The sequence below is a fragment of the Gopherus flavomarginatus genome, chromosome 8 (genome assembly GCF_025201925.1).
Source record: "Gopherus flavomarginatus isolate rGopFla2 chromosome 8, rGopFla2.mat.asm, whole genome shotgun sequence".
Taxonomy (NCBI): Eukaryota; Metazoa; Chordata; order Testudines; family Testudinidae; genus Gopherus; species Gopherus flavomarginatus.
In genome coordinates, this window is record NC_066624.1 from 97,276,099 (window position 1) to 97,292,225 (window position 16,127).

At 42.3% G+C, this 16,127-nt stretch overlaps 1 protein-coding gene across 1 annotated transcript in view; it reads left to right on the forward strand.

Annotated features, from left to right (window-relative positions):
* LOC127057291 (multiple epidermal growth factor-like domains protein 6) overlaps positions 1-16,127 on the forward strand; it is a 290,208-nt gene that overhangs the window by 207,083 nt on the left and 66,998 nt on the right. The window contains exons 6-9 of the mRNA XM_050966209.1: positions 2,876-2,998; positions 10,242-10,364; positions 12,503-12,625; positions 15,469-15,606. Of these exons, the coding sequence (XP_050822166.1) occupies positions 2,876-2,998; positions 10,242-10,364; positions 12,503-12,625; positions 15,469-15,606 (507 nt within the window). The remainder of the gene's footprint in view (positions 1-2,875; positions 2,999-10,241; positions 10,365-12,502; positions 12,626-15,468; positions 15,607-16,127) is intronic.

Consider the following 16,127-nt stretch of genomic DNA (forward strand, 5'->3'; position numbering starts at 1 on the left):
CCTTTTTCATTTATTTTTATTGGATTTTTTAATGAAATAAACGTAAAAGTATTAAAACCATAATTTATAACAAATTAAATACAAAGCAGAAATATAACAATGTGAATATAAAAATCAGACACTTTTCATCAAATGTATAATGGAAAAAAAAATCTCCCTCTCCGGCCTCATTTTCCTGATTCTCTCTACTTAGTGTTTCTCATTCAAAATACATTTTCCCCCCAGTAACAGTTTCAGACTTTCCCCTGTTTGTGGGCTCCCTCTTAGGCTATGCTTACGCTTATGGCAGGAGGTAGAATACATGCTGCACGTTGTGACGATGGGGTTCTGGCAGGACCCAACTGAGAGTGCCAATTCAGGACCAATTGCTTAAGCAGGGCAGTTACAGACCAAGGCTGGGGTTTTTCCACCTCTAAGGCAAACCAAACCAGCCAGACAAAGAGGACTTTGGTTTTACCCCACTGGCTAATCATAAGTCACACAAGCAATTCCCTTAGACACTCCAGTTTCCCAGTATCACCACCAGTGCCACTCGTTCTGGGAATGAATGGTTATGAAAACCAACATCCCAATAAAAGAAAATGGTTCTCTCCATCCCAAAGAATCAAGCCCCAGACCCAGGTCAATATACAAATCAGATCTTACCCACAAATCACGCTGTTGCCAGTCCTTTAGAATCTAAAATCTAAAGGTTTATTCGTAAAAGGAAGAAGAGAGAGATGAGAGCTATAATTGGTTAAATGGAATCAATTACATACAGTAATGGCAAAGTTCTTAGTTCAGGCTTGTAGCAGTGATGGAATAAACTGCAGGTTCAAATCAAGTCTCTGGAGTACATTCCCCGCTGGGATGGATCATCAGTCCTTTGTTCAGAACTTCAGTTTGTAGCAAAGTCCCTCCAGAGGTAAGAAGCAGGATTGAAGACAAGATGGAGATGAGGCATCAGCCTTTTATAGGCTATTCCCAGGTGTAAGAACACTTCTTTTTTTTTACTATGGAAAATTACAGCAAAATGGAGTCTGGAGCCACATGGGCAAGTTCCTGCATACTTTGCTGAGTTACAAGGTGTATCTACCTTCTCTCAATGGGTCAGTTGTATAGCTGATGGTCCTTAATGGGCCATCAAGCAGGCTAGGTAGAGCTAACACCAGCTTGTCTGGGGTGTCACCCAGAAGCACAGCACAAATTTGAAATACAGACAGTATAGAGACAAAACTCATAACTTCAACTACAAAATGATATACACATATAGGCAGCATAATCATAACCAGCAACCCATCATCTGGTCTTAGACACCTTATTTGACCCCCTTTACATAAGATTTGGTGTTACTACAGGACCTTGGTTGCAACCATGTTCTATATGGTCCCAGATTATATCAATAACGTCACACATGCCCTCCCAGCACAGGTATACATAGCAGTGTAGATGGTGAAGCACTGATATGGCACTGCCAGAGCCTTTTCTTGCTACAATGAAAGGTTCTGGCAGCTTTTCCAGATGCCTTTCCCTGCCAGAGCCTTTCAGTGCCATGTGTAACTACACACCACAGTGTGGATGCAGCCTTATTTTCATGTGGCATATAGTTACACATACCCTAGACACCACCACCAGTGTGGGAAAGGCCTGTATTGCCTTGAAACCCAGGCTCCTCACCCTCATTCCATTTATGTGTGGCTGGGTAGGTAAGCATTTTTGGGCACTCATAGCACCTGATCCAAAGCCTGTTAACACTAACAGGAATCTCCATCAATTTTGGATAAGGCCCCCTCAGTAATTCTATGGTGATTTTTGATTCAGTGGCATCAGTACTCCAATATGTTGCTATTTAAACTGTGCTAGTGTTGCTGAAAAGATATGGAAGCTGCTTATCCAAAACCTTTCAGAACCTTGTAAAATGTTCATTTTTGTGGATCTACCTAAAACCTGTTATGGCTGCAAATGTACTCAAGCTTGTCCTCCCAACTTACCCTTACCGTCAGGCAAAAGATTTAAGAAATGTTCTCAAGCTGATTCAGTGGCATTTTCCCTCTTTATCTGAGAGAAATTTGAGGTATAGCCCAGAGTATAGTACACAGTGCTTTTCTGAAGTGAGACATAGAAAGTTGCTTGCTTTGTTCTCAGAGCTGGAGATGAGGTAACAGCTCTTCCGTGATTCTTAGGCCATTTGAGAAAGGAAAAAAATTAAGATAACCATCAAGAACATCAGCTAGAGCTCAAGGAGATAGGGGTCACAGAAGTTGTGTGGCACAAGATACTGCTCCTGCTTCCACTGAAGTGAATTCCTAGGCTCCCATTCACTTCAGTAGGAGCAAGTGCAGGCCCCCAAATAGATAAAATTAGTGAAAGAAATAGTTGATTAACAAATTAAAACACTATCTGTGTTCTTATGTCTTTCCCCCCTTCTTCTTCAGTTCTCTGCCCCATTGCACATGAGGATCCCAACTAGTAGAGTTAAGGGCTTGACACAAAAGGAATCCTTCATACATCATCTTCAAATGCTAGATGTTTATCCAGTGGTGACTGCAAGCTCATATGTGTTAGGTTATTGTAATTCTTTCCCTATGTATTTTTCCTGCCCCCAAGGAATCATGCATGTCACAGATCTGTCCAATTATCAAGTGCTTAAGAAGCAGAGAGAAGCCAGGCAATGCCAGTTCTCTGGAACTTTGAAGAGCTCAGAGTTTCCATCTTCAGCATTTTCTTTATGCAGCAGAACCAAATTAGATCAAAGAAGTAAAGATCAGCAGCAGCATCAATGTAAGAGCTGCACCACATACATGCTATCTACTGTCCAAGAGAAATAATGTGTCTCTTCTCTGAGACTGACATTGAAATGACATTGTAACCTCCGCCGTCTGTCTTCCTTCTCTAGATATCGATGAATGTGCAGTAGTGAATGGAGGGTGCCAGCAGAACTGCGTTAACACTCTGGACTCCTTCTATTGCATATGCGATATGGGATACAGACTCCATGCTGATGAACGCACCTGCATAGGTAAGTAAATATTACACCTAGCTTGAGGCCTATTTCAGGGAAAAGAGAGCTACAAATGTAAGAAAACAGGGTGTGTTATTTCCTATAGTAAAATTGTGATAAGGAAAAAATACAAACATTTACAAACTTTCCCCACTTCTGAAATACTTCTGAAGTATGATTGTTTCACATCTGCTGAATTCATTTACTCATATTCTTTTCTTCCTTTCACTTCTTGTATTCAGTCACTTGGGTATGCTTTAAGAATAGCCAAATGTGGTGTTGGTCATTTCTAGTATTCACAGCAATAAATTTATTGACATAACTAGAACAAACATAAACTGTACCTTTATTAGGGATGTGGGAGAATTTTTTTTAAATAAAAAACTAGTCCTTTTAGCTTTGTTGTGGGTTTATGCACAAGTAAAGTGTTCAACGATTTTTGGGAGTTAAAAGCAATTCAAAGGAAGGAGATGTTTAAATCATGCTTTGGCTCATTTGTTTGGAGACTAGGGGAATGGGTAAAGGAAATGCAGCATGTTCAAGAAACCAAACTCATCAATATATGATAAATAATTGTCCAGATTTGGCTGGAACCATTGGTATTTTTCAGTTAACTAAGGGAAGGTAGCCAAATTCAGTGCTCACACTAGGATGAAACAAAGGTATCTCCACTGAAGTCAGTTGGGTTACTTCTGAAATACAGCACCGTGAGCACAGAATTTGGCCCATAGTGGTCAAGCAACTTCATACTAGAGATGGATAAACTGAGTTTGGAAAAAAAGAGAGATGATAATGCACAGAAAGCAATGGCAAATATTCAGTGTTCAAATGAATTGACCTGGCCCATGTGCTTGACCTTTTTCTTTTACTTACTGTGACCAACTTGCAATCAAGTTTTCTACTAACACGCAGATGGCAAGTTTCCAATCCTGCCCAATTCACAGAAATTGAACTTTAATACACATGTGCAAGTAGTTGTGATAAAAATATTCAAATCTTATTTTGAATGCTATATTCAGTTCTGGTTATCTCCTCTCGAAGATAATACAGATAAATATTGAAGAATCCAGAGATGAATGACAAGAATGATCAGAAGTATGGAGAGAGATACATATGAAAAGACAGGATGATCATATATTTGTAATAAAGATATGAAAAGATTAGAACAGTTTAGTTTCAACTATTTAGACAGGATAAAAAATATAAAGGCTATAAGAAACTCTCATACATCGGAGCATAAGCCAAACACTAACTGACGGGGCTTAGGAAGAAACTTTCCCTATTAAAATGTTATTCCAGGATTTTCCATTATGGCAATTCTGGCATCTTCCTCTGAAGCATCTGGCACTGGCCACCGTCAATGACAGGATGCTGGTCTGGATGGACTGCTGGTTGTGTCTGGTATAAAAATTTGAATATAAATGTTGGAACACTCATCTGATCAGAAAGCAGAAACAAAAGTATGTCTCTTCTGACCTGTCACAACTAAGCAAAACATCTAGAGTTTCTAGTAGCATAAAACATTTGTAACAATATTTGTTCAGAAAATGCAAATACTTTTGAGAAAATAGCAAGCTGCTCATGCATATTCATGAAGCAGAAAAAGGGGCTACTTCCTCCAGCTTCCATTGCATTAAAGAGAGTTTTGAATCAATAAAAGTATTATAACCTCTTATGAACCCCATTCCAGGGGTGGCAAACTTGTATAGTTTTGGGTGGTGCCCAGAATAGGTCCAAGTCCCCCACACCGCGCCACCAATATATATATATTTAAATACTGTTTCCAGGCCATTTTTACATTAAGAGTTTAACAGTTTCTCTATATTGCACAATGTGCGAGGTGGGGGAAGGGGCTGAAGATGAAGGTTTTGGGGTGAAGGAGGGAGCTCCGGGCTGGGGCAGAGAGTTGAGGTGCTGGGGTGAGGGCTGCGTGGTGGGGCTGGGAATGAGGGGTTCACGGTACATGAGGGGGCTCAGGGCTGTGGCAGAGGGTTGGGGTGAGGGGGTGAGGGCTGCATGATGGGGCTGGGAATGAGGGATTCACGGTGCAGCAGGGGGCTCAGGGCTGGGGCAGAGAGTTGGGGTGTGGGTTGGCGAGGACTCGGGCTGGGGATGCGGGCTCTGAGGTGGGGTGTGTGGGCCAGGGATGAGGCGTTTATGTTTGGGGTGCAGGAGAACTCTCAGCCCTCTCCCCGCCGGCAGCACTGAATTCTGGGGGAGGGGCCCCCACTTCCCTGCAGCAGCACACTCACCCAACACTGTCACTTCACATCCTCCTGAGGCCAGCCCCCTCTCAGGTCTAGGAAGCCCCCTAGTCTCTTGTGGTGGGTGCCCAGGGGGCGGGGGGACTGCCATCATGTGTGCACCTCAACCCTCCGCAAGCAGCAGCTGCGTCGCTGCCTCAACTTGGTGCCAGTGCCACTCTTTTGTAGCCAGCAGCAGCCAGCAAAGGAGCGGAGCTGCAGGGCAGCCACCCACTGCCCAGGGCACAAGCAGGGGATGCTCCGGGGGAGGCCCGCAGGGGCGGCAGGCGGGGTCAGGGGACACTCTGGGGGAGGCGCGCTGAGCAGCAGGCAGGGCCAGGGGAGAGACCCGGCCCTGAATATTAGTGGATCCCTGAATTTGCTGGAGCACAGGCACCACAAGCCCATATAACTTGCTGCCCCTTCCCCATTCCAGTGCTACAGTGTATCCCCAAATATTCATTTTTGTAGGAAACTAATCTATGTGGTCTCTTCCCCCAGTCTCATTAATGACAGTTGTGGATGTATTATAGGAAGATCAATCTCTCTAATATAGTTTGGTCTACAAATCTCCATTCTTATTTTAGCCATTTCTAGATGGATTGATCTTCTCTATGGATTAGACCATTAAAATAACCAAAGCCTTTCATGTCTCAGTATTTGTTTGTTTCTCCCAACTTGAGCATATAGAATATTTTAATGTCTGCATTAAAATTCAACTGATTGGTTGCTGGAATTCCACTGACTGTACTGGATTATTCCCTTTGATACTGCTGGAAGTGAAAGGCAAATATGGCTCTTTGACTCTCACGCATAAATCCCTTATGTCAACTGTTGCCTCTGATACCTGCTCTGTACACTAGAACTGTCAGGATCCATGTTTTGTTATGTGGGGCCTCCTTCGCACCAGGGTTAAGAGTAAAGAAGGCAAAGGAATGTTACCAGGATTTGCCGTGTCAATAAATGGAAAACACATCAGATTCAGAGGTTACAGTTCCTCGCTCTAATCAGTTTAGGCTATAGAATGCGATGCTTGAGCCTGATTCTTAAGAGACTGTATGTACCAATCACAAGGGATATTTATACATCTGACAGTGAACAGCAAAGACTTCGTACAAATATTAAAAAAAAAAAATGTAGAAGTTAACAGTTTAAGAACCCAGATCATTAAGGGGCAAACCCTGCCATTCTGATGCAATCCCATGACTCCAGAAGACTGGGCTTTATGAAAAACACCATGTAGTGTGAGCCTCATGATAAAATCATGAAAATTGGCAACACATAACAGTTCAGAACCTCGCCCCTAAATACTCCTCCCCTGAGAGTCTGAATAGCCCCCACCCACATGTGCATGTACACACATGCACTCTCACACATTCTCCAGGCTCATAAAACCTATCCCCACAATCTTTCCTTCCCACCCCACCTAGTGCCCACCACCACCAGACTCAGAAAGCTCCATTCCTCTAACTCGATTGCCTTCCCACAAACTTCCAAACTGGGTCAGGGAAAGCAGGAGCAGAGGCACAGGGAGTATGTGTGGGTAGCCCTATACTCTGCAACTGTGAGGGTGAATAAAAATAGTGCAACAGTAGAAGCTTGTATTCCCTGCTCTAGGCCTCCATCTCTAGAGGCTGGACTTGCTCCAACTCCACCAGTGGTCCTCCCAGCAGCAGCAGCAGGAGGTGGTATTACATACTGGAGTACATCAGCCATGCTGCTTATTTGTGACCTTACTGATGTGATTTCTGTCCATCAGCTACTGCATCTTACCACTTTTGCTACTATCCGGTATGTCTATACTACAAGTGCTACAGTGGCACAACTGTAGTGCTGCAATTATGTGGGTATAGAGTTGTATTGAAGAAACTTGCTACAGTCACAGAAGGGATTTTTCCACTGCAGTAGTAAAGCTACATCCTCGTGAGGAAGTAGCTAAGTTGCCAGAAAAATTCTTCCATCAATCTAGCAGTATCTATGCCATGGCTTAGGCTGGCTTAACTATATTTGTATGGTGTCTGAATTTTCATACCCCTCAGCGATGTAGCTAGGTCGACCTATGTTTTAGGTGTAGACCAGACTTCACGTCAAAGGGTTGCAATGCTTCAATCTGTGTTGCAACTCTTCGATCTAATCTAAATCTGTCCCTAACAGCCTGTAGATCCTCCTTGGTCCAGTGGCCACTCCATCTCTCATCCACTTCTGTAGCTTTTCCTAACTCTTCTGTGGTATCTAGCTGGCCATTAATTTCTTCCTTGCCTCCACTCCATTTCCCCCCTCACCTTCTAGCTGCCTCACCCCAACTCCAGGATCCATCACTGAGGTTCTATCACTTCATTTGCCAACTGGGCCTTTCCCTTAAATCTGTGCCTGCTGATGACCCAGACAGCACAAAGCCCTATATGAAGTGAAAACTGCACTGCACTTTGCACTGCAATGTACCCTTTGAGTTGTTTCCAAAGCAGCTCTGTTTTTGACATCTTTCATGCATTCGTGCTTCCTTTGCTTTAGCTGTCAGCTCCTACACTGTTAACAATGGGGGCTGTGAACAGGAGTGCATTCAGATCAGTGACAACCACTACAAGTGCCACTGCTATCCACCCTACCAGCTGAAGAGAGATGGCAAACACTGCGAAAGTAAGTGCACTTGACGTGAGCACACTTTAGGAGCAATAAAATATCACAAGATGGTGCACATACCTTTGTGCATTGGACAATATAGTATTTACAATTTATTTCTCACCTAGCTTGCCAGAAACCACTGTAGGTTTTCAATGACTGCATTAAATATACATTTTTGAGGAGCAAGGTTCACTTTTGGTGACTTGAATGAGCTTGTTACTGGTTACATAGATTCCTGGTCATTCTGGACATGTCTTAAATGCTGGTTTGAGTTAAAATAGGAACTCAAAATCATTTAAATCGTAACGTGTAGTTGCTCATTAAGGCATACCAAATTATGGCATACCAAATTAATTATTATGACTCAGCATAAGGTATAGTCTTTGTCCATTTTTAGTTTTTGTTATTAGTAATCACACTCTGATTCATCTGTCCTCCTCTTTAGGATATTAAACCAAATTCTCTGACAATTATTTATTATTTGTATTACTGCAGCACCTAGAGACCATAGTCACGTCCAGAACACCATTGTACTAGATGATGTACAAATAAAGAACAGTAATACTACCCTGATTTTTTCCCTTCTTTTGCAAGTGTTAACTACTTCATCAGTTCTCAAGGCAATGATAACCAGCAGTATGCACTTGCATATATCATAGGTGATTGGAACAAAATCTTGTGGCCTTACTCAACCAAAACTCCCAACAAAAAGTCAGCTGTATCTTGTTTCTATTCTGCAGTACACTGTATATAAAGACTAAGAAGTAAATCCTGCAGTTCTACTCATTTCCAATTCAGCATGTTTGCAGTAAGTTTTGCCTGAGGATTTGGTCATCCAACTTTATGTACAATCTGTGTTCCGCACGGAGTCAATCTGAGCTGAATTCTTCATGGCATTTCAGTGGAAGATTTGGAGCGAGGTTGTTTCTTCTATGCCTGTTCAGGTGTCAGTGTGGCAGATTGTGTGGCTCAATGTATAACATTCATGTTAATCAAGATGAACCAAATTATGAGATCATTAGCAGGGGAGAGTGGGCAATTGGTCTCCAAAATGGTAGGGCAAAACAGTGTTGAGTTAAATGGAAGTCTGATCAGACCCCTAAGTTGTGAGGCTTTTGAATTCTATTATTGCAATGCAAACAACTGTAAAGGTTCACTTTCTGACACCATTGGGGCTGATTAGGGTTAGCCAGCCACTGAGGGCAGCAGTTAGTCAGCACTGGATAGACGATGACTAGTAATTATAGAACAATAGGGAAGGTGCCAATTTAGTACTGTGGGTTCCCTCTTTCTCAAGGCTGGAAGGAATCTAGTCCCAGTTGTGTTAGGATCTTGTTTGCTTGTTTACCTTGCACACTTTTAAAAATAATCATTTACATGAGGTAGGCAAGTGTATTTTACATCATCATTAAAAGTTCCTCAACTGCTATATATCTTCTGCCTCTTTCAGCCCACTACTTTGTCATGGGCCAAGTGCCTGTTCAGATGCCAGATATCAACCAAGAGAGGCAGAGGACTAAAGGCAGTATCCTTCATCTGGAAGCTCTGCAGATTCCCCATTATTCATGCAAATTCAAAGAAATTTTTGAAATCTAATCAAAACGAAGGAGAAAAGTGTTATTTCTGATACTACAGCTGTCTCTAAAGCACACATGCACACACACTGTTTTAGTGGGTTTTCAACCACATTTTCCTATCTTTTTAAAGGTTTTTGGTTCTTGTTGCGGTATGAAAGATGCACGCGAACAGAGAAACAATGAATGTAACTGGAAACAAAGTGCTGTCAAATATTTTTTCCTCTTTCAGCAATGTCTGCATTCATTCAGGTATATCTACACTGCAATGAAATAACTGTAGCTGGTCCATATCAGCTGACTCAGCTTGCAGTGCTCAAGCTACAGGGCTGTTTAATTGTAGTATAGACATATGGGCTTGGGCTGGAGTCCAGGGTCTGGGACCCTCTCCCTCTCACAGGATCCCAGAGCCCAAGCTTCAGCTTCAGCTTAGGGCTTATCTACACTGGCAATTTACAACTTTCTCAATAAGGGGTGTGAAAAAACACCCCTCTGAGTGCAGCAAGTTTCAGTGCTGTAAAGCGCCAGTGTAGACAGGGCACCAGCGCTGGGAGCTGCACCTCTTGTGGAGGTGTCTTTTTTAGAGTGCTGGGAGAGCTCTTTCACAGTGCCTTAGCATTGCCCTTACTGTCTACACTGCAGTTGAACAGCCCTGCAGCTCAAGCCCCATGAGCCCAAGTCAGCTGACACAGGCCAGCCATAGGTGTTTGATTGCAGTGTAGACATACCCTCAGTTACAATAATCTTGTAACAATGGAAGGTAAAACCATTTTCAGACAAAAACATGACCTTTACGTTGACAGTAAATTTAATTGCTTTCAGTAATGGACCCCTGCACAAATGGGAATGGAGGATGCGCACACATCTGTCAAAATGAGAGAGGATTTGTAAAATGTGAGTGCCATCCTGGGTTCTATCTTTCTGCAGACAGAAAGTCCTGTGGAGGTAAGAAGCTGCGAAAAAGACTACTTAATGGGGAAGAAGGGTATTATTTGGTATTATTTCAGTGTAACGGCACTTTTTATGGAAAGGAGTAAATTGTGTGTGAGTGTGTGTGTGTATACTGTGTGTATAGAATATAATATTTTTCACGTGTGCACACACACACACACACTATATACATGTGTGTGTGTATATATAAAATAATATTTTCACACACACCATTGTGCATGCACTTGCACATATGGATGTGTAATACAAAACAGCAGTTCTCGTTTATTTTTTGACTCTCCCTAGGCCTCCAAAGGTTGTTTTAATAATGACAGTTATGCATTTTAATCCTTTAAGAAATTGTATTTACTGCTAATTGGATGCGGATCTAGGGATAGTCTGGCATTATTCATGTGTGATCCCTTTTGAAATAATGCCTCAGATGAAGATATTGGAAAATTTGTTCAGATGACACTCTGATCTAGATCAGTGACAAATTCAAATGTATTTTCAGCCAGGGAACTACTTTCACATTTATAAAGAAACCACTTTGTGGAGAGAAATTATTAAGGCTAAGAATTCCAAATATAAAAAAAGATAGGCTTCCAAGTGGATTTTGAGAAAAATCTAAGGTAGTTAGGTGCCTAAATCAATGAGATTTAGGCACCTAACTCCCTGAAGTTCCTTTGAAAATTCACATAATTTTGCCAAAATCTCCAGCGTGTGAAGTGACAGCTAATTAATGAATCTGAATAAAATCTTGGCAAGCTTTGAACTGTGACAACTTTAGGGAAGCTGCCAAATCTTTCACCCTGAAAACTTCCACAAAGTAGCAAATGGTTTCTGTACAGTGCTGGGCCCCACTCTTGGAAAGGCACTGATCACATGCGTAATCTTACATGCTGCTGTTCCATAAAAGGGTTTTGGTGAGGAGCACAGAACATCTCCTTTCTCCAGCATGCTTGGCTCATTACAAAATGTACCTTGGGAAAATTAAAATGAAATAGCCAGAAATGTAAATTTAGAAAGAAATCTGAGCTTCTTAGCTTTTGTTCTTGTGCAGCTACTCTCTGCAAGGTCAGAACCTGGCTTTTTAGCAGGAGGAATCTTGTTCATTATTCTGTGCTTGAAAGCAATCCTCCTCCTGCTCCTTTGGGTTTTCCAGCTGTGCTGAACTATTTTCTTCTGTACTGGCTCTTAATTTGCAGAGTTCAGATGGTTCATTACAATGATGATGGGTCAGAGCACTTCAATGTGTTTGTAGAGGACCCCCTTCCATGTGCATCTCTTCCCCTTTTCACAGGGAAGACGTGGAGTGCCCCTCCTTTGATAGGTGTAGCTATCTCTTAACTCAACTTTGTGGATATGTCTACTGCTGCACCACCCCTTGAACTCTGCAGAGCTTCCTCGATACATCATATGTCTACACTGCAGCTAGGGGCTGTGATTGCAGCATGCATTGACATACCTGAGCTAGCTTTAATCTAGTTCATGTGAGTACCAATAGCATAGAAGCCACCACAACGTGGGATTAAGCTTGTGCTAGCTGCCCCATGTAAGTACCCACGATCCCAGATGGTTTCCTACAGTCTGCAGTGAAGCCCATGCTGCCCTGGCTTCACTGCTTTTGGTACTTACGCTAGCTAGATTAAAGCTAGCTCAGGTATGTCTATGTGTGCTGCAATCACAGCCCCTAGTTGCAGTGTAGACATATGATGTATCGAGGAAGCTCTGCAGAGTTCAAGGGGTGGTTCAACAGAGGTGGTGCTGGTTTCCATGGCACCATCCCATGCTGAAATCTTGGTGGGAGGATGTACAGTTCAGGATGTATCCAAACCAATTTGACACTGTCTGAGCAATATAGATAATCAGGCGTCTCTCTTACCATTGGTTTAAAAGTAATGGGTGTAAGGAGCGTGGTCTAGTGATGACAGCTTCAGGTGAAACGTTATATTATACATGTAAAGTATTATTTTGAAGGACGGTGTTGTGGCTTCAGTGTTTGTGGAATTGCTTTGTGCTGCCTTGTCTACTAACCATAAGATGTAATTTCAATGGACGCTTCTGAAGACTTCTGTTTATATGAGCGTGGAAGGGTATAACTTCTTTAAAATATCCCAACTGATCTCATTGCTGATCTCTTCATTTTGCAGACATTGATGAGTGTGCCGAAGAGACAGCCAGGTGTGCTCATCGTTGTGTGAACACCCTAGGGTCCTTCACCTGTGTTTGTAATCCTGGCTTTGAGCTGGGGGCTGATGGAAAGCAATGCTACCGTAAGTGAAAGTTTTACAGCAACACATTTCAAGTGATCTTACCTGGATAATGCAGTACTTCAGTTTTAATGCAATCAGATTAGAACTCCCGGCAATAAAAAAGGATGCACAAATTCTAGCTGTGTATTCTTCCCCTCATCAGAAACACTGCTGCCATTTTGCAGATTTATATATTCTTGAGCATGTATTTCAACCATTACTCCACTGCAAACAGCCCCCTTGAGTTCAGAGGGCAAACAGCCCTGCTGGTTTATCTTCAAAAGGTAGTGAATTATATGGTGGGTGTGATTCTGGAGTTACCCAAAGACACTTATGCATTTTACTGATGTTAGATGGAATGTACTCATTCTCACTCTCCTTTTTCTCATGCCCTGTACCTGGTGCAAAGGGAAAACCCACATGAGAGCCTGACATGCTTGTCATCTCTCCGGATTTATTCAGGACTCTCCTGACATTTAGAAAAGTGTATTGAGTAAAAAAGCAAGATATATCATGATGAAAATAATCAGGGAACTAAGACTACCACGGCTATTAAATTCCCAGTTGTCCTTCTTCAATCAATGTTTAAATGCTTCACAGCTGGCTCTCTTAAACATCCTCTACTCAACAAACTAGTAACTTGCTCCCTGTGATGATAAGTGATCCTCAGGCTAACTTAAGGGGTAGATTTTAGATTAATAAAGGAGATGGGCTGGAAAAGTTTGTGTTTTTTATGGGTCTGGTGTAAGCTCTCTGGAGTGCTGTTGTAGACAAAAGCATGAGCTGTTTTAGTAAAGAGTTAGGCCGTAACTGTACACTCTAATGATGCTGGGCAGAGATTTTCAGCAGAATTTCCCACATACATTGTGCACTAGAGGTTAATACAATGTTTGGGGGTGGGAGGGTGTTGTTCTATGCAATGTTTTAATGAGGGGGAAAAAGCAATTTCAAACCATACAAATAAAACTAAATGCACAATTATTATCAAAACTGGAAACTATTTGAGATACAAATGAGGAACAATGCATATCACCATCACAAAAAGAGATGCTACTGACACACAGAAAATTATATTTTATGTGAGCAGTATAAGGGGTCTAGACCACTCAGGTTCATCCGGGTTTTTTGCAAAGATTTTTCTTATTAACTGACAAATCTTTGTGTAGCAGACTTATGCATGTGTTGTATACAACATTAAAAAAAAATTAAAACAAAAATATTCTGAATCTGTTTTAGGTACTTATGTGGCCACCATTACCATATTATCATGAGCACCTCAGTCATGAAAGTATTTATCCTCACAACACCCCTGTGAGACCAGATAGTGCTATTGATCCCCATTTTGCAGATGGAAAACTGAGGCACAGAGAGACTAAAGGCCCAAACCTTCAAAGGTATTTTGGCTCTTAACACCCATTGAAATGACTTGTCCAAGGTGACACAGTAAATGGAGCAAGGAATGGAATCCAGGTCTCCTGAGTCCCAGGGAACCCGCCCCCCATCGTTCTTCTCTCTGAATAAATGGTCGTACTTCTTACTATGAACCATATATGGCCTTCTCTCTTCCCCCTCTCAGCTGCACCAGCCAGTATTGAAGTCCCTCATCTCCTGAGCATAGGAACTGCTCAGGTAGTGGTGCAAGAAGGGGCAAAGTGTAGGCACCATCACGCACCCACATATACACACCAACCAACTGATGTGGCTGGCCACAGAGGCAAGTATAAGCTGCACCTTTGTACAAGCTCTAACAGCAAGCACACTCTTTCCATGTGCTGGAATGCTCCAGCAGGCATGGCAGCTCCTTAAGACACAGTGCTTTCCAGAGCTCCTGCTGCTGTTTTGCAACTTAGATCACCCTCAAAATGGGGCCGTGCTTAAAAGCTGCAATCTGGCTGTATACTCAGAGTGGTGGATTATGATTCACCTTCATTCTCCAGGTCTGCAAATGAAGGGCATATGTGGGAAGGAGGAAGTAAGGAGCTTCCCCTCCCGTAGGAGCCCTTCTACAGGACCTGGGCAAAAATTTGTTGGGGAGTGTAGTTCGTGTCCATGTTCTCTCATGTTATGCAGCCACAAGGTGCCTGAAAGAAAACCGAGGGAGAGGCTGAGAGTGATGTCTGGGTTATGGCAGAGTGAAGGCTTTCAGGCAGTGTAGTTGCAGTCTGTGTAGTCTTGGAGCCCCCAGGACAAATCCTGGAGAAATAAGTCTGAATTCCTTCTAAAAACTCCAGCTGCTGCGCACCTCCTTCCAAATGTCTCTAATGTACCAAACAGTGCCAGGACAGCATGTTTCATGCATTCCTGGTTAGTTGAACATTTGGGGCTACATTCCTGAGCTATGATATTCTACATGACTATGAACATGAAAATACCTGTTGGAATATTTTGAAAACTTATTCTCCCCCTGCCTGCTTTTGCTGGCTGTACCCTAAGAGCACCCTGTTTGAAATGAACAAAGCAAAACCCCACCTTGGTGAGTCCTCTGTCTAATTCTCATGCTTCCTAGAATGCTCACAATCTCTTCTTCTAGTGTGCAAGCTCACTGCCCTTGTTCAAAGTCTATGTAAAGTGCACTCAGGGATATGTATTTTGTGTACACTAGTGCAATAGACACTTTGCTGTAATCGTGGGCCAGCACCAAGTGATTCAGCACAAAGGTGAATATGATACAATGATACAATGGAACATTGTTCAGTAGCCCCCAACATGCTCTTCTAACCTCTGCATGGGTGAGTTTATATTTTCTACTACAGTGTTTAGCTTCCCAGCAATCAGTTTATGGACATATTGTATTGATGGCTATTCTCTAATTACTCTCCTCTTGTGCTTACTTGTTAATATTCTTTTGATTGTTTCCCTGGAAGGCATCGAAATGGAAATTATCAATAGCTGTGAAAGCAACAATGGCGGTTGTTCTCATCACTGTGAGCACTTGATTGGTGGGCCTCACTGTTCTTGCAACCAGGGATATCTCCTTGATTTGGATGGGAAAACGTGCATAGGTAATACATGGTAAATGCAGCATCTCTTTCAAAGAGGGGAGAGGGTACACATGGTCCATCAGAACAAAAAGGGAGATGGGATGTGGAAGAGGAATCCTAGAATAAAGCCCTCACTTTTGAAGGTGCCTGGTTTTCCCCCTTCATCTTGTCCTTTCTTTTGGTATTTCAGTAAATTGGAGCTTGTCTAAACTTCCCTTTCAATATTTCAACTTGGCCTATTGAGAGTTTGATGGGATTATTACTTAATGCTTCTACCTGCATTGAAAAATGACACCTCCATGAAATTGTTGTCAAGATGACCAAATTGTTCACAGCCCAAATTTATTTCCTGTCTCCTCAGGGATTAAAATTCCTTTTTCTAAGATTTTCCATATCCCAAGCAACCAGCAGATGATTATCTTTAGTTGTGCACATTGGACTAATTTTCAAAAGTGATGTGCGCCCACTTGGAGTCCACTTTGCAGTAGAGAAGTTCTTCAGCTCCTATCATGCTCTTCCATTGTCAAGATTACTCCTCCTAC